Source organism: Diachasmimorpha longicaudata, chromosome 8, assembly GCF_034640455.1.
Source record: "Diachasmimorpha longicaudata isolate KC_UGA_2023 chromosome 8, iyDiaLong2, whole genome shotgun sequence".
NCBI lineage: Eukaryota > Metazoa > Arthropoda > Insecta > Hymenoptera > Braconidae > Diachasmimorpha > Diachasmimorpha longicaudata.
This window is the reverse complement of record NC_087232.1, coordinates 2,855,872-2,879,335: the sequence shown is the minus strand read 5'-3', so window position 1 is coordinate 2,879,335 and position 23,464 is coordinate 2,855,872. Positions and strand designations below refer to the sequence as shown.

The 23,464-nt window shown below is 36.7% G+C and overlaps 1 protein-coding gene across 2 annotated transcripts; it reads left to right on the top strand.

The window, feature by feature from the left end:
• Positions 1 to 967: 967 nt before the first annotated feature.
• On the top strand, positions 968 to 22,906 carry LOC135165623 (guanine nucleotide-binding protein G(o) subunit alpha). Of its 2 annotated transcripts, XM_064127090.1 has the most exons (10): positions 968 to 1,552; positions 1,756 to 1,869; positions 3,884 to 4,385; positions 7,231 to 7,273; positions 8,209 to 8,350; positions 10,166 to 10,326; positions 13,044 to 13,172; positions 13,698 to 13,827; positions 15,643 to 15,796; positions 16,430 to 22,906. In XM_064127090.1, exons 3-10 carry the CDS (start codon positions 4,268 to 4,270, stop codon positions 16,615 to 16,617), a joined length of 1,065 nt encoding a protein of 354 aa, XP_063983160.1. In that variant the 5' UTR covers positions 968 to 1,552; positions 1,756 to 1,869; positions 3,884 to 4,267; the 3' UTR covers positions 16,618 to 22,906. The 2 variants fall into 2 exon arrangements, with proteins under 2 accessions (XP_063983160.1, XP_063983159.1); XM_064127089.1 differs by having other exon boundaries at positions 968 to 1,869.
• The last annotated feature ends 558 nt before the right edge of the window (positions 22,907 to 23,464 follow it).

Sequence of the window (23,464 nt, the reverse complement as noted above, 5' to 3'; positions counted from 1 at the left end):
TCGACTGTGGCGCCTCTTGCCGCCGGGGTCATTACTAACATCAGGGTGAGTCACCTGATCCGCGAGATCATTAGTCTCTGTACCGAGATCTCCAGGGGTTTGACACTGCACTCCAATTTTCCCCGCGGCTTTTAATTTTTATTCACTGCGTTGAAGACATCAAACTTGTCCTGATTGAGGAGGATTTAATTCTTCTCTAAACTCCGTTGGTTTTATCCCTTAATATTAATTAAGAAAGGAGATATAATTTTTTAATTATCATGGGAATTTTCGAACCCCTCTGCGTGGAGATTCCATTGGGGTTGCCGCCGCGTTTCGCCCCGGCAACTATTTTACCATCATTCACCATTCGATTGCGGTCTTATAGCATATCGGATTCGTTAATTAACCTCAAACCCTCCGCAAATGGAGTGTAAATGATGCACCGACTCCCTCCGCCGTTAGGCGCCGGATAATAAATCGGAATGGGGAGCAATCGCAATTTTTATTTCATTGTATTCTATTACTGCCGTATGTACAAACGAGGAAACTTTCATATTCATGATCTACATACGATTTCCCACAAAATCAGCTACAGTTCAATCAAAACAGTTGATTTTTCATTTTTTTCCGGTCAGAATCATGAGGACAATTAAAATAATGATTATTAATTACCCACGGAGCTACAAACAAAAGCAATATATGTACAATCATGTACTAACGATCTACAATCATGTACATTAGTTAGTTTTTCCGTTTACAACCCCCTGTTAGGTACGTACATTGGGGTTCGCCCCTCTACAAACCGGCAGCGACTCGCCATCACCGTTTGCTGAAGGGCTGGAGGGGTGGGGGTCCCTGCACAGAGTCATCGATCGATCCCGATGCCCGATGACACAAGCCCCCACACACCGCACCCCTCAGCAATCATAAACACAGGGTGGGGCGGGGCGTGAGGTCGCTACGGTCGCGCGCTACCACCAGTGCGCGTCCACCGCTGTCAAAAGTTCACGAGTCGATTTGTATCGTTTTACCCGTGTGCCCGTCTCTCTACCGACGTTCCGAGCGGTAAGGAGAGGCACTTCTCCCCAGTGACTCGTGAACAATTAAACAATTGCCGGTGGAATAAACAAAAAAAATCATTGGCGAAGGAGAAAGCCAAATGGCGTAATATTTCAAGCTGATCGATAAATTCATAAATCGAAGAATCGGCTAGTCGACGGGGGTTGAATTGAACCGGAAGAGCGGTGAATAATCACCGCGGATAAATTTAAAAAATTGAGTGCTAGTGAAAATTGACATTTACTCAGTTAATCGCTATTTGGCCGTAAAATATTCGCTCTCCCCTCCTCCCTCCCCCTGCCGGCATCAGTGAATAGAATCGAGGAGGAGAGAAATAGAGAGAGAAAAAATTTTTCTCCCCTCGGGCTCCAGCAGCCGCCCGTTCTCTTATTCGCTCCCTTCTCAATAGATAGTTGGCCGACTGGGACGTAGCGGGGCTGTGCCGGTCCGGAGGTTCCTTCGAATTATCGATCAAATAGACACCAAAACCCACCCGGAGCATTCAAACAGGGTAAGAAGTCGGGATAATACCACTAAAATTTTCACGATATCGGAGTGATTATTATTATTTTCTTCAGTTCGGTTGATTGAGTCATTTTGTGATAAATGAACCGTTGCGCAAAGTAGCGATATTGTGTGAAGTTGCGGGATGTGAAACGGGTGAAGGGGACATTACGAATTCGATTATTTTTTTTTCCCATTGAATTGTTGAAGTGGTTCGAGCGTCTGGAGTCATTGAGGTGGCACAAGTGTATGTCAGAGTACAGAGGGAATCATTACCCCTTTTGGTGGCTGAGAGGTGCGATAAAGTGATAAGGAATATTTAGCGTGAGTATTTATTATCATTAATTTTTCGTTAATTTGGCTTTTTGGCTGAGGGGGAGAGGGGGTGGAGGTAGGTGAGGGGGGGGTCGGGGATTTGACGGGGTATTTTTTGAGTGAATCGGGGTGAACTCAAAGGTTTATTGGATTTCTTTGGTTTTCACTCATTTTCTTCGCCTCGTTTCCACTGTCGCCACTGTTCCTCACTCCCATGCGCACTGAATCTCACCTTTTTTCTGTAGTTCTCGGGATTTTTTTTTTTTTTCGCTTGTTGGCGAAGGGTATGAAAGGCCTTTTTGCGTTATGCCGTGGAAAATGTGTGCACGCTCGATAGATGCGGTCACGGGGTGGGATTCAACTAGACAGGGATGAGTTATCTGGGAGATGTTGATGTGCGGAGGATGGGTTTCGGGGGTTGGAGTCAGTTGGTGGATTTTTTCGGGGTTTGGTTGGGCGAGGGGAAGGGGTATTGATTAGGATATTTTGGTGGTGATGAGGAGGGCTCTTGGGGGAAGGTAGGGAGGGAGCTTGAGGAGTGGGCTGCAACAGGTAATGATGGAGAAGGCAAGTTTGCTGGGAGAAGAGGGTGGAGGGTTGAGGAAAATTTTGCAGTTTTTGATGACGCTGAGGTGCAAAGGGCGTATGCAGGAAAAATCTACTGTGAGAAGTGGAAAAACGTGAATTTTTCCGGGAACTTCGGTGAGAACTTTCCGGAAATCCCTGGATATTTTATCGGAAATTCCGAGTTCCTCCTCAACAACATCTTGGTTTAGATTTGTTTTTGTACGATAATTTTTATGGGAAACTTCTCCCCCTGTCCTGGCACCCGAATTTTCCTAGGAAAATTCTTTTCATGTGGGTTGAGAGCCTTTTAGGGGCTCGAAGTCAGTCGGTGAAATTTTTCGAGGGCTTGGTCACCCCAGGGGAGGGCTGTATTGATTAGGATATTTAAAAAGTGGTGAGGAGGGTTTTTCGGACTTTAGGGACCTTTGTAGAAGGTTGGATTAACAGGTAGCTGGAAAATCTATGTATCTAAGTTCAAGCATCTGGGGGTGCAATAAATAAATAACACAGTCATTAATTGGGATCAAACTAGTAAGCGCTTGTGTTTAAACTTTAAACGTTTTAATTAAGCAAAAATCAATCTTCTCTGATGGCCCCTGAGATGTTGAGGAGGTGAGAATTCCCATTTTATCACTTGAAGACCGACTAAATAATTCAACGATTTTATTATTCACTCGCCTGTTGAACTTCGACATCTGATAACAATTACCTGTCCCATTGATATTTATTCTTCGTTTCTTTCATTTTTTCATACCCCATCTTCTGATGAACTCGCTTTTAGCCGATTGATTTTTCTTTATCAATTCTGATAACCCTCCAAAGTATCCAGAATACCTACCGCCTACTCTCTCCCCCTTCCGCCCCTTTCCGGGTTATAAAATGCACAAAAATAGCGCAGTGAACGAATTTCTCATTGACGACGTAGAATGCGATAAATGCGTTCGCTCATCGTATCTCATCTGCTTTAGAATCGCTTCAGCAATTATTACTTCAAGAAATAAGATATCTGAAGACATTGGCTGACAATTTGAATGAACGCGAGCCTTTATTTTCCTCCGATCTTCAGATACTTCTACAGATTTTTTTTTAAAGAATTAAATGTTCTTTCTTTACGGCATCAAAAATAAATTTATGCTCCCGTTGATTTGTTTAGAGGTTTATGATGATGGTGAAAAAATGGGTATCGCCCAGAAATTCACGATTTTTATATTATTTTTGACTTTTACGTGCACTCAAAAAACCTCTTTATTTAAAATTTTTCTATTCATATAAAAAACTATTTCTGGTCGAAACTGCGGAAGTGATGGGTTTATTTTAAGGATAATTTTTTCATTATGAACATCTTATAATTGAGCTGGAGGCCCATCTACTTTCGGGTCTTTAATAGCTGAACAGCCAATCAAACGTATCGACATTGAACTAAAAATTAACAAAGTTAAAAATTAATTTGTTTCAGATTTCGAGTAGTTCGGCGATCGTTGTAAGGGTGGCGGCGTCAGGCGATTGGTCGAGGGGGCACTGTGTGCGGCGGTAGTCAGGTGGTGTGCGTGCATAACGCGCGCGTCCACTTACAGAAGGGTTAGTGGTAAAGAGTAGATAAAAAAAAAAATAAGGGTGCGAAAAACAACGAAAATAAAAGTGTGGAAAATAGTGTGTGGGTGAGTGTGCACGTGTGTGGTTTCACGTGGGTGAATCCAAGAGTGTTTTTGCATAATAACGTGTTGGTGGTGTAGAAGTGGCGGGGGGTATTTTGCCTTGCCCGTTGTAGGGGGTGGAAAGAAAAAGTTAAGGAGTGATAAAAAGGCGCGTGGTGGCGTTTGTGAAGGCAACGTGTAGCAAGATGGGCTGTGCCATGTCTGCGGAAGAGCGGGCCGCTCTGGCCCGCAGCAAACAGATTGAGAAGAATTTGAAGGAGGATGGAATACAGGCTGCCAAGGACATCAAGCTATTGCTGCTTGGTAAGATCTCATTTATTTATATCCCCAGAAATTTATCTTTGTGATGAGAATATAGTACACTGTGCAGAACAAGGGCGGAAAGTCAGGTTTTCCCGCCCGAGGTTCACACGCTATTTCGTGGCCCTTGAGATTTTATTTTTGGTTTCCACCCCCAGAGGTGTAGAATATCGTACACTCCTTGGAAGTATATAAAGGGTTTTCTGACTCGTGTGATTATAACCCTCGATTTGTAACGTGATAGGTGTCAAAAAGTTGTTTTACTCCCTAGGGACGTACACGAAGAGAAAAATTCTTGGGAAATTACGTGCCTGTTCCGTAATCTCTCAGTCAAAACAATATTCGGTAAACATTACGGAACAATTACGTATTTTTTCAGTGAAGTTGCAGGAAAAAGTTCAAAACGTTCCAGATAAACTTTGGAGCGTTCAGTGAAAAAAAAATATTGTTTTGACTGGCAGATTACAGAATAAGTCCGTAATTTTTCAGGAATTTTTCTCGCCATGTAATTTACAATTTCAATAATTATGGAAAAAAAAGGTTGTGTGAAGGGCGGGGGGAAAGAGTACTTTCAATAAGAGGGGGGAATAGGAGCACTTTCTGTGCAGATGTGTTGCAAAAATTGTTTCAGATTTTGGATTGATATTTTTGAGAGAAAAAAATATTGTTTACACGATTCCGTGTGTTACACGGCCAATTGCGCACGCTGACGCGTTAATTATTAACTGATAATTGAATATTAATAACTAAAAGACCTTCACGTTCGTCTCGCCTCTAATGTCAACATCCTTTTCATGAGGCAAGTCTCTTAAAAAAAAGAGCAATCTTATTTATTGACATTCTGACATTTTCGAATGTCTCGAAACTTCTAACTTGAAAGTGCACATATTGTTACCACATGTCGCCGTGACCCAAGGGTCGAGTCCTTCCGGTTGTGACAAATCTGTTCACACTATCCAACAATTCGAAACATGCCTTTTTTCCCTCAAGATAACGAAAGAAATTTATCTCTCACTATTTAAATGTTTTTCTGGAGCTTTCAAATGTCCATGTGATTTAACCATCAGTTTGTTTTCTTAATTATGGGCCCCCGACATGGGAAGTTGAGATGAAGTTGCGGTTATATTTAGAGCAGAGAACTGAGATAAATGTCTCTCTCCCTCACGGAGGCAAAATGCGAAGTAGTTTCGATAGATCAGTTTGTTTTCAACTTTTTTCAATGGAAAAATCATTGGATTTGCATTATAATTTATTGTTCTGACTGTGACGTCAAGGAACGCGGTTTCATTGGAGTATTTTCATCCGATCTTGAAGGCTATTGGTTGTCCATTACGCCAGTGGGAAATTTTCGGACTCTTCTAGTCGATTTTTACTAGAAATTTACGTATGAAAATTCGGAAACGGCCATGAATTAGGGGGAACAATAAATGTTACCAAATACATAGTTAACTTGACAAGAACTGTACTATGGAATCATCTTTTTTCAATTATAGAGTTCTTTAATTAAATTGCGTCGAAAAAGTTGAAACAAAGTAGAAAAATTCAGCGCCATTCAAGTTCCCTTTTTCATACAATTATGAATTTTTCGGTTATTCATTGTTTATAAATGAATAATTAAAATAATTAAAATTAGCGATAGTTTTGAAACATTTATTGTGAAGCGTGAAAATTCTCTCATGTGAATAATTTAAAAATAAATAACTTTATTTTTATGGCGGAAAATTAATAACTCATGAATTATTTATTCAGAATGTTAACAATTATTTAAAGCTACAGTGATTACATGCCTTCATTAGTTTTCCTTCACAGAATTTTAATTTTCATTTGGATCTAATTAAGAAATAATTGAGGTTGCGTATTCCACAAATTTTGAGAGGGTGGAGATGACTAATTTTCCATCAGTCACCCCAAAAAAGTTGGAATTAATATTTATTGACCGTACGCTCTGTGAAATTACACGCATCTGACCTCTTTGGTGCTCACGCGACTTTCCACCCACTTTATTCACGCCACAGAGATCCCAAAATGTAATATTTGATAAGGTGAACACAGCCCCCGTTGAAATAAAAACAGGGGGACAAGTGGAGCAGTTTTGAAAATTAATACGTATTAAAGCCCAGATTCCCATTATAGGCGGCTACTTAACAAAGAGCTTTGAAAGAGGGGGAGTGCTTGCGGTAAGCAGGAAAGCAAGTTCCCGTCACGTCATATCCGCTTATAAAACATTACGGACCGAGAAAATTTCCGAGCTGTGTTTCACCAGTTTTTTTCCTCAATTATATGCAAATAAAGGAGGAGATTTTGCATGAGAGGATTACTTTCAGTTGTCTTTATTCTAATTATACGGCGCCTGAATTCCATGTTCCAGAATTACCGGGACTTTATATTAGTCAATTAAATTTCAATCAAATGAACGGATGTAAATTGTAAATATTTTTTTTGGCATTTTTTTCATTTTTAAAAAAATCTTGTGGGAGTAAAATATTTAGTTGAACATCAGAGCTTTGATTTAAGCCTCATTTGAACTTAAATTCCCCAAAATTTGACAATGATTCTACTGATATTGGATGACAACATTTAATTCATCATATCATAATTAAACAGATAATTTCAAAAGCTAAAGCTTCAATTAAAAACCGAATGAGTATCTAACAAAGTAACTCTCCATTCAACAATTTAATGAATATGGAATGATGGGAAATAATATACTTAAACAACTGAAACAACCGCATCTGAAAAACCGGTTTAAAAATAAATTTTCCCGAATGGAATTTGAACCCAGGGCTGCGGCAAAAAAAAATGTACACCAATTTGTGTCAATTTAATGCAAAATTTTTTGCTCTTTCAGGTGCCGGAGAGTCTGGAAAAAGTACTATAGTGAAACAGATGAAGTGAGTATCAATGCTGGTTATAAATGTTGTAGTAAATCGAATGTTCCATGAACTTTTTACAGCGCGAATGAAAGAAATGGTTGAAATGGTGAAGATAAAATTTCCAGTGGCCTTCATTTGACGACCCTGTACTATGCTTTTGACCCCGTACACCCAGGGCTGATTCTAACAAACTGTTGCCTGCCCCGTTCTCTCTTTTTCCCTTCCTCAGTGAAGATCGATATTTACACGTTACGATAGAGAACCACTTGAGGTGAGCAGCTGTGAAGCATGCTCCCCACAGACACGCGACATCTACCCTTTTCGCCTCCTCTTTTTGTTTTTTTTTTGTTTTTTTTTTTTTTTGAAACTTAACTTGTTTCTTTTGATTCTTTTTTCGCCTCTTGTTGGTTAACGTACGTGCCTCTTGGATCGACTTCCTCTTCTTCAGTTACTCGGGTTCTGAATGAGTCTTTTCATTGAAATTTCCTCGACAAAGATTTCGCTGTCTTGTCTCAGGATTTTTATCAGTCGAGGTTTTCAGAAATTTCAGTCTCTTATCTTTTTTGACTTCCGGGTGGAAGTGCGGGAGTCATGCATTTTTTTTTGGGTGCATTCCGGGCGATTCAGAAAATAATAGTGAATGAACAATGATAAATCGTGTGGTTTGGGGCTGATTATTTATCTTGAGTCACGCACAGCGGTTGAATTTTCTGTTAATTTTATGATAAATTAAACAGTCATTCTTAGAAGAGGGACGTTGAATCGGATGTGGAAATCCGAAACATGTTCCGGAATATTTGTGACGAACACCTGAACCTAAAAAAAATATCTCGGTGGAGGTCAACAGACGAGAAGGTGCATGAGAGACTGAATGATCTTGAGAATTCAAATGCAACTATTGACTGATGTTTAAAAACATTCTGAAATTATAATGTTTTTTTCCTTTTTCCCAGGATTATTCACGAGAGCGGGTTCACGCCGGAAGACTTCAAGCAGTACAGACCTGTGGTTTACAGCAATACGATACAATCTCTAGTCGCCATTCTTAGAGCAATGCCCATTTTAGGGATTAACTTTTCCACGAATGAGAGAGAGGTGAGAACACTTTGACAATTTTTTCATTTTCAAGAAGTCCCTGTAAAGTACACGAAGAGATTTTTTTAATTACGCGTCTGTTCCGTAATTTGTCAGTCAAAACAATATTCGGTAAAAATGAGGGAACAGTTACGCACTTTTTCAGTTAATGTTCAAGAAAAAGTATGCGCAACTATTCCGTTATGTTTATTGAATACTGATTTGACTGGCAGATTACGGAACCGGCACGTCATTTTTAAATAATTTTTCTCTCCCTATAGTTCCTCAAAGGTCTCAGGTAATTAAAATCCCCGGAAGCTTTTGTATAAAATAAATAAGATAAAAATTCGTTGGAAGTTCACACGAACAGGTGTCACAACATGTTAATTAATTTTGAAAGTTCCGGTATTTGTTTGAATTTTTCTGTAAAAATCTTCATCTTTCTTTAAATTGTTCAAAATTTAGAAATCGATACAAGCAGTCGAAAATATACGTCATAAAAAATATTTCTGTGAGACTAATCTTTAAGGTCACTGGACAAGAATAAAAATCAATCATTTCATGATTAACGATCGTCGATAGTCTATGAGTGCGCCTAGACATCAGCGAGCGTAAAATCGCATAGGTGAAGCGCGGAACTGCAACAGGTGAGAAAATAATTACCTCGCACGAGTACATGGTCGAGGTTGCCAGGGTGGGTAAAGGTCTTCGGCCGTTTTAACGTGTTAAGAGGGAAGATAACAGAAAATCGATGGTGTCTTGATCCAGTAGTTGTCCATTAATTCCAAATGGAATCCTCCTTTGTTCCTGTTTAACGTTCACGTATCCACGTGCCCATGATTTCAAGCTCCTGATTTAATGGCATAACGTTATTAATCCAGTGCCGATTATTATGCGTACAGAGCCAAATGATTACTCATTTACTTTAACTGGAGTATCAGAGGGTATTGCGCACCAATGTGGATGCTATTTGACACGCCTCAACGATTATCTCATGAATGAGGCATTCAGTGGAGCAGACGGGGACTATTCGCTGCAGTTGGAGAATCCATCGTTTCACGCTGATGGGAGAAAATGAGAAGAAATGCTTCTTGAGTATTAATTAACGTGTCGCCGATTTTTAATGAGGTCATTGTCGTATTTCGCCTGGCTGTCGTGATGATTATCCGCGATATCGTTGTCCCTGGACAGAATAATTTCCAGGTTTTTGAAACCCTTGAACCGGTTCAAGTCGATTTTGATTATTCCACGAGGAGACAAGTTGGATAAAAATTATCGGTTATGATCATGCTCCGAGAGGCCCAAAGTGGTCGAGTGTTCCTCGAAGACGTTGTGGTATGCTAACGAAGGATTTTTCAAGATAAAATTGACGCATTGATTTGTACACGGAGATAAATTTTCAGATAAAGCTGGGGAACGATTGGGATTTGACAGGAGAATTTTTAGAAATTAATTATGAAATGTGTAAATAAAACGGTGCGATATAAAAAAAATTAGGCATCTTAATATGCTCTGCAAATGCGAATATGATAATGTGAAAGGAAGAGTTGTTTTCCTATTTTTTAATAGGAATAGGAGAAGAAATCGGTGGTGAATTCAGGGGGCGATTTTCGAAAGATATTCCAGAATCAGATTTTTTTCGCGAATACTTTATGATATGGCACAGGTAGTTCGATAATTATTTTCACCACAAGAGGATAAATAAGTCGTGATTAGGAACTCAATCAGGCCCCGAGACTAATGAGACTTCCCTTTCATGTCTCCCTCCACAGAAATGCAGCTAAAAGTTCTTAAAATCCAGGGAATTATCAACTTATCATCTTTTCACTGTTTTAGACGGATGCAAAAATGGTATTCGACGTCATCCAACGAATGGAGGATACAGAGCCATTCAGTGAAGAACTATTGGCAGCCATGAAGAGGTTGTGGCTGGACAACGGCGTCCAGGAGTGTTTTGGCAGAAGTAACGAGTATCAGCTTAACGATTCAGCAAAATAGTGAGTCCTTACTTGAGCTAAATTCCATCATTAATGTTGGCTAGTTTCTTTGTCTTTTGAAATTGGCTCGATGGATGTATGACCCGAGCTATCACGCGATGTCCCGGCACGAGCTGGCGGCAGGTAGTCGAGGTAAAACAAGAGGTATAGATCAACACCTGATCGGCCAGTAGTAAAAACTGCCTTTCACCGTTATAACAGCGACGATAAATTATTGATGGGTTTAATCGACTTTTATAAAATTCGTATCACCTTCTTTTTGCGAAGGTTGTGCAATAGTTTGTCAGAGGATTGTTACAATTTTTTCCACAAACAATTGTTTTTTAATATTTTAAGATTTATGAAATATCCAGGAGGAGGTGATGATCACAGGAAAATTGTGGACTGCATCGTCAAAATTAATTACCAATTAATTACAATTAGACCTCGAGACGTCTTAATACTGTCTTATTTTCATGAATAGAAATGCATGCGATAAATCTCAACAATTACACCCTCCGTGTACCGTTAAATAGAAAATAAAAAGTTCAGTGTTAAATTATTGTAGCATAAATCCTGACGAATTGTTATTTTAACCTTTTCTAAAACGAGAGAGCCCTTTTGACATTTGCTCCTTGTGACTTTATTCAACCAATCGATTCTCCACATCCTGTTGAATACCGAATGATTTAACTGGCGAGAACATGAAGCCAAAAATGCCAAAGGGTGTTTTTCCCTGGAGATAACCTCCCGGGCAATAATGCAGTCCTTCGTCACTTAAATGCTTCAAGGGAGATTGCGTGGAGCATTAAATTTTTTTCTTTAAAAGCCTGGATGAGTTTATTAAACTATTATAAACTGTTGTTGAGTGAACAGTGGATACAGAGTAGGGCGGCGAACTCCCATGCGGCACAAATTTACCTCGAGAAAATCGAGAGACGGTGGAGGGAGAAGGGAGACATTGAGTCTACCCATGGAGGGGGGTGGAAGGGTGAAAAGTACACAGGAAGCATGTAGAATGTAGAGCGTGGAACTCTCTATGTTGTATTGATCGTCAATGACGTCACGCCACGCCCGTGTCACGTGGGTTTGTAGGAGGGAGAGAGAGAGAGAGAGAGAGAGAGTGAGAGAGTGAGTGGCTGATGCTGGCGCCCCTCTTTACACGGGTTGAGGTACCCAACCTAAACCTGGAGAGAAAACGGGGGTTGCCCGCAATTTAGCCCTTCTGTTAGCTCATCTCCTTTGGTTTACAAATTTCAATGATTTTCGTTCTGCCGCGGCATGAACGATGAAATGATTTTTAAGGGGGAGAGGGTTTGAATGTCATAAATATATTGGAATCTATGAATCTATTAACATTTTGCAAAGGGAAAATTTTACGAAAATTGTTTCGGAGATTTTCCGGGGATTGGGGAATTCGAGGGAAAGCAAAAGGCATTTTGTGGACGGGAGAAAGTTCGATAGAAATTTGGAAAAATGTTTAGTTATTCTGGAGTCCAGGGTTAGGGAGGAAAAAATTACTGAACGAACTTTAATTTTTGTGTACCATTAGAAGAGAATTATATGAATATCACCGATTTTTTTCTTCAATATTATGCAAAAATTCAAGTTCATTTGGTAATTTTTCAAATTTTCTCTCTGAGTATGGAGACGGCTCTTAAATACTGTTTTTCATTGATTTTTATGATTATTTAATAGTTAATAATAGATTATGCGAAAGTTTACGTGGAGTTGTTGGACAAAAATAATGACAATTGGGACTGGTGAAAAATTTATCGAGCGACCTTGTTAAAACTTATTTGCCTCTACTATTTTAACAGGGAACCAATTGCTTTGGCCAGAAAAAAACATTTCCACTCCTTTATGAGTGAGAGAGAGAGAGAGAGGGAGAGAGAACGCGAGAAGAAGAATTAGAGAAAATTATTGGTCAATGATTTTCGCAGAAACATAGACGATCTCTAAGAGCTGGCAATTCTATAGTTTCGCAGGGGTTCATTGAGCAATAAGTAAATAACTAATAACTCAACGGCGATGTATAGCCTGTCGGGTCGTTATATTATCCAAAGTCATTCAGTACCGTGATTGTTTGACAACTAATAATTGATGACTCACAAGTTCATGCGTTGATTAGTCGACAGTGATTTCAGACATGAAGATTGTTGCAGAATTCAATAACCGTCTAACCTTCTTTAAACAAATAAAAACATTATTTGATGATGTCGTCTTCACAACTCACAGAGATTAAATTACATGAAAATTCATGTTAAAAACATTTGAGAAATAATATAGACTCATCGGTTCTATAGTTCGGTAGGGCTTCATAAACAAATTAATAAATGAAAAATTTCTAACTGATGAACCGAGAGCACATGTATGGGTTATTCCACAAATATCTAGAAAATTAGAAATTAGAGGCAGTACAAAAATACTTCTTGGGAATTACTCACATAATTATTATTTATCAAAAGAGAAAGAATTGTGGAGGAGCGCTCGAGAAATTTATAGAAAAATGGGGTCAAGAGCTCATTAATCATTAATCATTAATTTCATAGGTCCGCAGCGGTTCAGTGCGCAATAAATAAATGATAACGCCACTCCTATGTATAGCCTATTGGTTCTTTACATCGTCCATCAACCATTATCGGATGCAAAGAGATTAACGCCCGGACATTTTTAAAAAATTGCATTCACGTCCCTTTTTAACTGAAATGCGTATCATAATGGCATGTTTTTTTCAGCTTTTTGGATGACCTCGACCGATTAGGGGCGAGAGAATATCAGCCTACAGAACAAGATATTTTAAGGACTCGAGTTAAAACCACTGGAATAGTTGAAGTTCACTTTTCGTTTAAAAATCTCAATTTCAAGTAAGTACTCTCGACCATCTGACAACCCCTCTATTCAATGATCCGTCCCACTCTATCCTATTATTCACTCAGTGAAAAAAAGATGTTCTCGAACAGGTCTTGCCTGAGGTTAACTGTTTAATAGTTAACTAACTTGTTGACAAATTTATTTCAGAACAGTGATATTAACATTGATATAATCGGAATTAATGAATGAACAATTTTTAATTAATTGAAGATTTAACAATATAAGTGTATATTTTCCAGAATTGTCCTGATTGCTATGAGTACCATGAAAGAGACATAATTTTAGGGAATTTTTTTTTGTGTGTTACTGCAAAAAGGGTTGCAAATGAAATTCCGCAAATATTCATGGAAAAATACTAATTAAATTTCGTAGATATTTATTTCTGTGATGTACAGGGAACTGTTATCCCAACCATTGCCAATAATTAAATTCGATATTCCCTGAATAGTAGAAACGAAGTATGACCTTGAGATGAGAAAAGAAAATAAATCAATTAATTACCGAATTACGTTATACAGATTATTCGACGTGGGTGGACAGCGGAGTGAGCGTAAAAAATGGATACACTGTTTCGAAGACGTCACAGCAATTATCTTCTGCGTGGCCATGTCTGAGTACGACCAAGTTCTTCACGAGGACGAAACCACGGTGAGGATTGATTATGAAATTAATTATCATTCCGTGTTCAAGAGCCCCAGCAAACCCAAATCATGGAAAATTGGATAATTTTCCTGCTAAAATCCTTGCGACTCTTTGAATTATGTTAGTCCGAACTATATAAATTCAAAAATATCGAGACAAATGTGTGGAAATGTCTGATAAGGGATGCAATCCCTTCGAAAGTAGTCTCCAATGTTGTCACGCAGTTCGCCGTAGGGATAAACTCTTGACGTCTGCGAAAATATCTTATTGTAAATTTCCCCGACAATGTACTCATTATTAATATGCGCCTAAATGGTTACTTGAGAAGTGCGTCAGTAATATGGTACGTGTTTATATTAGAGCATACGTAAGGTCGAGTTTTGCAGTCGTTAAATCTGGTTTTTCGAGACTGATTTTACTGTTCTGTGCACACATACCCGCGGGCAATGAGATAATAGACATGTTAGACAATGAAGTTGCCTTTTGCGAAATGTATCTCGAGTTTCCACCTACTGTCGAGTAACTCCTATCTCACTTCTCCAGGGTACTTGTTATGTTAACGAGTTATATCGATTTTTTCGATGAAGAAAATGCTATTGTGGTTTTTGGAGGGGTAACGTAAGGTATAACGTAAGGTTCATAATTCAATTTGCATTAATTGCAAAATGTCGTGAAAACTAATTTCTCAAAATTCTTAAAACCTCAACAATCTGTTTGGTGATTATTCTTTCTGTCAATTTTAAATTCCTTCACGTCAACAGATGATTTATGAACGTATGAAAATTCTGTTCCTAGCTGCGACACGAAAATGTATTACTCTTCTCCGGCTAAAAAAATCTAAAATTTTCATACCCCACTTGAAGAAAAGTAATACAATAAAGCGATTAAAAAATATATTTCAATCCCCCCACCAATTTCAAAAAGTAATTTTTTCGCTGAAAACTTGCACATATTATACCAAATATCTTTGAAACTTTATCATCAAAAAATCAATATCAATGTAATCTAATTGTTAAGAGGTATATGATTCTAATCCCTTAAATATCTCGAGAGTTTGGAATGAAAAAAAATAGGTAATTGTTTCTTCCATCGATTTAAAATTCTTTCATGTCGACAGATTCAATGAAACGTCTTCTCAATGAAGTCAAGTAATCTAAATTTAGCGTAAGAAAAATGTTGACCTTTGATACACCGTGAGTGACACCCAGCCAACAAAACGCACCAAGAAAGGCTTTGAATGAACCAAATTAGAGGATCGTTGAAGCGTGGAAATGGTGTGTGTTCCCTGCCTAGAGAATACTGGGAATGAAGAGATCAATTAGTCGGGGTCACAATATGTGGGAAGGCTTCCATTCAATTTCGAGGCACGCATAAAATAATACTCACGTACGGAGCACCCTTGTGCACAAGTGTCAATGTGTAGATCAATTGACACCGAGTCACACGATAGTTTTCATTCAAGTCTCGGCGCATCTACTCAACTGTTTGTTATTTTATTGCTCCAAGTTGTGAGGTGCAGGGATCGGTATTAGGCTCATTACAGATTCGATTTTATGATTGGTTTGTAGGTGGAAAATGGAAATTGCTTCCAATTTCCAAGGCTATTGACAATTACTGATGTCCTGAATAACTCCAGATAATTATCATCATGAAAATATCATTTTTTGAGGATTGAATGCTAATTAAGCGTATTCATTCGAGATGGCATTTATCAAAGTCAGCAGAATCATCGAATTATTCAGTTTATGCCAATGTTCATTTGTTAATAAAACCATATAGTCGCAGTGCCCACGATTAATGTAATATTTTTCCAACTTTCAGAATCGAATGCAGGAGAGTTTAAAACTGTTCGACTCAATCTGCAATAACAAATGGTTCACCGACACCTCGATAATCCTATTTTTAAATAAGAAAGATCTGTTTGAGGAGAAAATCCGCAAGTCACCTCTCACCATCTGTTTTCCTGAATACGCCGGTGAGTGTGCGATTTCTTTACTATGAATTTGACTGAGGAAAGATGAATTTTTTGATGAAATGAAAATTATTTCATTAACCGCGTAAAATTGATTTATAAAATACCTTAACTTCGCCAAAATTCTTTATATAGAAGCTAGAGGCGGATGCGTAACCGTTATAATTTGAGTACTTCGACACCGTCACCTCTATTCTGATGATTTATACAGTTGCATAATACCTACGTCACGAGAAATGTCATAAAATTGAGCAGTAATCATAAAATTCTGAGTGCTTTGACATTGCTACTCAGTTGGAATGTGACAGTCATATGTTAATGTTCTCATCATTTGGTGGTGCAACAAAAGTCCTCATAAGTGGCATCAGCCAGGTGACGATTATACGACGTCTCGTTGACAGGTCACAAAATGTTTGCACATCTCTGATGCAGGCGAGATTATTCAGTTTTAAAAAAATTGATCCGTTCGTTTATTTGACAATAATCGGAGATAACTGATACTTTGAAAGCTCTCGACATGTTTTAATTAAAAAAATAAGAGTTTTCAATGGCTCAAGCCCTTCGTGGAATGGCCAGTTGTGAGTGAAATTGAAAATGCAAAAAAAATTAATTTTTGTCTTTTTAAATATGCAACAGGCGCTCAGGAGTACAGTGAGGCAGCGGCATACATACAGGCACAATTCGAAGCGAAAAATAAATCGACCACAAAGGAGATCTACTGCCACATGACCTGCGCCACAGACACAAACAACATTCAGTTTGTATTCGACGCTGTCACAGACGTGATTATCGCCAACAATCTCCGTGGCTGTGGTCTTTACTAGAGTTATTTCGTATTCTACATTAACATACAGAAAACTGAAACGTTACTGGACGAACGTTGTTTCCACAAAAAAAAAATGAAAAAAAATAATCACCGAAGGGAAAAATTATTTAAGAAAAAAAACAAATTACGAAAAAAAAAAAACAAAAAATTGATATCGATTGTTCGTTTCGGCTCGCTTCATTTGCTGGCTGAGGAGGGGTTTTCGAGCCACTGAAGACATTTTTTAAAGCGAAATCGATTGATTGAATCACTGATTTACTGTGCATTGATTTAATGAACAATCGCAATTTTTCGAGCAATGAAAATGTTGACTCAGTCGTGGAGATGAGCCGGAGCGGGTTTGAGGGGCCCACAGAATGTTAAAACACGTCTCGTACCAGTGGAAGATGGATAAGTACGATATTCGCGTCCACCAGCAAAGTCGTTACTTGATAATACCGACACGCCGACACCGAGTTGCTTCTTCATTAATTTTCGCACACTCTGATCGATCAAATCCAAAGGCCATTTGTATTATTTACTTTTTTTTACTTTTCTATTCTATGTGGGTGTGGGTGGAAGCATGTGTGCAAGGCTTGTGAGGCATGATTGAGACTACATTCATGGCATTTTTTTTTATTGCTTGTAGGATCGAGTCTGATGGGAATAATGGGCACAGAGAGATTTTTTATTGATGTTCGGAGACATGTCAAGTGTTTGGTGCCTCGATAATTTCTTGGGATTCGTCATTGTAAAATGTCGTGCATTACGATACCCAATAATCTCCTATTATTAGGGTGCCCGATAGTTAAATTCAAATTCAACGGGTCCAGAATTCTGTAATTTACTGATTTTGTCAGGATTTTTTAGTCACACGCAGAGTTGAATATGATCAATAACGAGAAATAGATTTTTTAAAATCATTGACGTTCCGGAAAATTGAAATTTCATTTACTCCGAAGCATTGAGCATAAATTTGAAAATAATTGACTAGTGTGCTGAGCTCTTTGAGAGGAGAGGCGAGGGGACTTTTATCAAAGAAAAACCTGAAAAAGAAGTAAAGAACCTTTTATTCTCGCACACAATAAATGTCCCTCAAAATTTTCCGTCAAACCCATCAGTTCAAACAATCTCCAAAACAATGAGCCCGAAGGTTTTTGACATATCTCCATTTCACCATCACTCCACTACAGATTCATATCACGCGACATTACAAATCGTCTAAAAATACCTAACGATCGATTTCACGAGGAAATTTAATCATGAACTGCGCTCAGAACGATATTTCATTCTCCCTTTGATACAAAGAATGGAATAAAACTTTTAGATTGACGACGCCATTTATTGATTCCAAGTGAACATTTTATACGTGAAAAACTAATCAGATAGAAATGACAGCAAACGTTATAAATTATATTGGAGTGGCAAAAGTCGAGAAACCAAAAAATCAACACATTTTTGTCACAAAGTTCTTGTTGCTTGATACGCACACAATACAATGCACACGCGAATTAGCTTAATTTCTCTCTCTCCCTTTTTAATGGGAGGAACATGATTTTGGGGGGTGGGTTTCAGGGAATTAGACAGGAGAATTACATTCGCACAATAATGAAAAGAGTTCCATTTGCAATCTCATAGTGCGAGTCATTATAGTTCTATTTTATTTGTATTGATATTGTTTCTATTGTTTCAATGACAATATCGAGTCGTTGGGGATTAAAGTTGGAGGTTTCGATGGCTCGAAATGGGGCGGGGAAAGTCATTGATGATTACTTCAGTTTCTGTTGAGAGGTGCTCGTATGCAAGAGTGATTAATGATTAAAGCGTTCATTGAATTATTGACACGAGTGAGGCATTATTTTTCATTCTAATGTCATCAGCTTTGAAGCAGTTTTTTTTCTCTCTGTCTTGAAATATTGGAAGCATTAATCATTGTAGCAATTTTTGTTCACGGTTGTGAGATATAATCGAAATAATCATTCTACAATTTCGTGAGTTTTGTTTAGCGTTGAATAAACATTGATATCAATCATTAATTCTGTTCAGAATAAGTAATGAATATATGTGAACGGAAAAATGAATAATTTGTTGTTCAGTGGAAAGAATAAATACTTCAATCGAAGGTTGTCACCTTCGAACCGTCAGTTATTAATTATTTAATCAACTAAATATTTTTGCATGGAATTCTACTGTCTAACAATATCTTCTCATATTTATCTATCATATTTACAAGAGTTGGTGTAAGAACCAACTGTTCTGGACTTTCTCAACGGTTTCATCACTTCACTACATCATTACAATCTTTTTCTCGTACCATTGAATGCGGCTGCTGATTACTAGTCAATGACTCATGACGATTGAACTTCCTTCAAACAAGAGAAACAAAAAAAATTGATGAATCATCAACGAGAAGTGATTTCATTGATTTGAAAAATCGCTCGTTGTCGATAGCGTGTACGAGTAATCGTGTAACAAGAAATTGAACTACTTGAGAGAGATTGAGTACGATGCGAATACTGAACGCAGGTTTGGAGGATATCAGCTGATGTCAGGTTGAAAATGATTTAATGTTATTGTTTCACAAGAGCAAAGAACTAGCGAAAAAGAGCACATGGAAATTATGAAAAATACATTGATAACTGACATTGATTTGTAAGTCTTGTAAGGATGAAGTGATGTCTCTGTGTATATCTGGAGAGAATAATATTCTAGTGAAAATTGTGAATATGAACGTTGAGTGAGTGATACTGACGGTTTTTTCATCTGCTGGAAATTCGTGAAATTCGATGAATGATCATTGATTAATTTATTTACTGACAGAAGAGCAAACTAATTGCAGTCGAGTGAGTTGACTCGTGATTCTGGCAGGAATCGGTGAGATGGAATAAATAATACATAATACATGGAAAAATTGAGGGGTGCCAGTATTGATGGAATGTAATAATGAATCAGAAGGGATGACAATTCTTGCGTGATTGTATTCATTTTTGAATGAGGTTCCCAGCTAAAATTTGTATTTTTTATTCTCACATTTTGTTGTAGAATCACTTTTCATCGAGATCATTCATAAGAGGAAACACGTTTGAGGGTATTTATCCTACGAACAAATGATTGAAAACTGTCATTGCACTTATTGCAGGTGAAAACTCTTGATATTTGCAAATATTTTAAAAATTTTTGTTCCTTCCAGTCATTTTTTACTGAGCAATTTTCATGAGACATGTTTATAGGGTCGGAAAGTAGTTTACTTGTTCATTTTGTGAGATTTCCCTCAATTTTCTTCAATTTTCTTCAACGTAACGGGGCCAATTACTTTTTAAATAAATAGTCATTAACATAAATTAGCCGATTGAAAAAAATCGGCCAACGAGTGAACCACATTTCACTATTACAAATAAACCTAGAAATATTTCTCATGAAAAATGCTGATGAATGAAAAAGAATTAGAGAATCAAAATGTAAATTTGAAAGTTCAGGATTGTAGTGCAAGTGAAGGTTTGCAGTTGTTTGTGGCAATATAAAATCATAAAATGCGTTGTTTCTCGTTAATTAATCTTCTCGACAAAAAAATATACATCAGCTGCTACCGAAAGTCACTTGGTATGAAAGTCTCGTGATTTTTAATGCTTTCCGTACCGCCTATCTAGTCTAAAAAATCGTTAAACTTTACAAAAATCCACGACTCATTTCTAGAAACCTATCAACAATAGCATTATGCATTTATTGATAAACCGTTTGCATCAAATGAGGCATAATAAATATGTACTGCGAGTAAACTGAAGCAGTTGTACAAAGTTTCATCGTTATCATTGCTGAGATGATTGCGCAGAGAGCTTGAATAACGTATTTTATTTAACATTGATGGGATTTTTAATTAGTCAATTAATTTTTAACGCGAAACTGCATGAGAGGAAATAATATTTTAAATTATTTTTTCTCGTTTTTCCTCGTGTACCCAGTGATTTCGATGCGATTCAATTGTTTGTAACAAATGTATTTGTCGTTGTCATTATTTTTATTTAATTTACCATTGAAGGAAGGGGGAACTGTGGTTTTGGTTGTGATTACGATTATGGTCAATGAATCGGAGACAAGTTTGGGGGGAAAATGTGGAGAAGCATTACTTTTTTTTTGTCAATTGTTATCTTTAAGAAATCTGACATTTTCCCTGAAAGCAATTTACAAAAAGAGTGAAAATATGTTCAATTTAATGGATAATAAGTAATGACAACATACTCAAACATTCCCCCTTCATTGCTTGATGCCATGAATTAATAATTCATTCATCGATGCCGAAGAAATCATGAATAATCTCTCGACAACTACAATTAGAATGATTTTAGCTAGTATTATTAATTTTTACAAACACGTTGCCATATTAAAAACCAACAGATGAAATTTGCTATTTCTAGATAAAAAAAATTATTGATTATTATTATTGTAAACAATAATTATGAATTAATGAATATTGAATTTAATTCGTACATATATCGTGTTTCTAGTCATATAGCCGAGAAATAATGAGAGAAAAATCATTGACACGCATACACTTACCCGCACATGCCTCTCCAATTGATACAAGTGAAATCATGCGCACAATTTAATTATTTTTCGCTCATAAAAATGATTTATTTTCAAATCAGTGCCGGCGTGTTTTATATTCACTGAATTTTATGATAACAATGTTTTTTTTTAATGGAACGTGATAATTATATCAGAGTTTTTCGCTGAGTATACGTGTGAGAAAACCATAATGGGTGATTTTTAATAATTACGATGAAAAATAGAGATTAATGAATTTAATGGAAAAACATTGTGGGACAAACTGTGAATAATTTGATGGCATGCCTGTCGTATGATAGCTGCGATAGCAAGTCAAAACGCTTGATCGGATATACTTTATTAACGGAAAGTGGCAAATATGAGGAAATTAATTTTGTGATTATTTTTGAATTGTCTGGTGGGAGGAATTGATTTAATTCGTGATGAGATTTTTACTGCATTTGTTTTCTTTACACCCGCATTCCTGGGGGGCTGCTTGAGCATCGTTTATGGGGCAGCTTGACATGTGATGAATACTGTTTCCCGTTTTGTCTTTAACTTCTTCGTGACTCTTTTACATTCCTCAGTGGGTAAATGAGGCGATTTTAATTCTCTCATTTGTGCTTAACTTCGTGAATTAAACACTTTCAGACAATTTGATAATACGTTTGAGATGTGAAAAACCTGTTTTGCCACTTTATGAGATACAGTTTCCGACGAAGACTTACGTCTCTCGACGCGGTGTTCAAAATAAGAATAAATAAATGAATAGGAAGTGGTGAAGGATCGATGTATGTGTGAGACTGGAATATATTTACGGATTATTTTATGAATATTTCTGGAAATAATGAATTTTGGAGGAAAACGTGAGAACATTTTTTTGGAGACAATTTTTTATCTGCAAAAGACATTTCATTTTTTCATGAAATTAGTTATTTTTCAGAGGATTTACTATTCAGCAATCGTTGAAAAATCCACTGTCATTATTTTTATTTGTTCAGTAATTGAGCATCTTGTTGATGAGGGCTTTTATTAAAAAATAATTACGCACCAGATTTTTTGGGAGAATTATTCGCAAAAAATGCGCTATAATTTTCAAAAAAATGTAGACATTTTTAAGAACAATTCTTTTGTCTAGAAAAAATGATTGCTCTAACGTTCAGATTTGCAAATGTAATAATTTTCCAAAATATTCAGGAAAATCATCTGGATTTAACTTTCGTCTTACCTCAACGGTCTTTTGCCACTTGTTTTCAAAACCAAGAAATGATGAATTCATGAAAAAACTATGAAATAACAAACAGAACATGAAATTCTGTAAACAATATTCACCACACACTGCATCATAACGTACTTTCTATCATTATGAATGAATTAATAAAAAATCAGTAATTAAATGAGAAAAAAATAAAAAAATTATAGCGTTATATCGTAATTGTAATAATTAATGGTAATATAATGATCATAATATTGAATAATTATTACAAAAAACAAATAATGTTTAATTGATCAATAACCAAGAGCGCACGTATTTAATTATTCATTTCTAGTTCGATGATCATTGATTTTTGTGAAAGAGTGTTGTGTAAGAGTTTAAGAAAGACAAAAAAATCATTAAAAAAATATTGAAATAAAAAAAAACAAAGTTGAACACAAAGTCGAATCTTACAAACTACACTAAGAGAAATTTCTCATTATATATAATTATTATGTAATAATTGTCCATACATCCTAAAATGTCGGAATAAACTAATACTAAAAAATTATTCATTGCCAGATTTCATTAATTTTATTAATTTTATTATAAACATATAGATTTATAGCACAGTATGTATATACTACATATACTATTGATGGAGTCAGATCTATGGATCGATTGATAACAGGCAAGCGTCTATGTAAATATCCATGTACGGAACTTATAGAAAAAATGATACTTTCATTTTTTTTTAATTCGATACTTTTACAATTAATACATAAATTTAAAAAATTTTTAAAAAAATCTCCTGAGAGTCACGAAATTTAAATTCTCCATCAAAAAGTCCACAAAGAGAAAATGAGAAACGTAGAAGACGATGAGGATTACGGCCATTCTGAATAATTATTCAACATCTGAATTTTCATTGTGAAACACTTCCTTAAAAGCATTCATTTGCTCTGCATTATTATTCATTTAAAAAATGAAAGGGGGTAACGGTGAAGTTAACATTCTGACACCCGTGTAACACGCCCAATGTAATGGTACATGAAAAAACTATTTGAAATTCAGACACAACTTTCACTCCGTTTCCTCAAATCAAAACCAGACTTCTCAAGGAAACAAT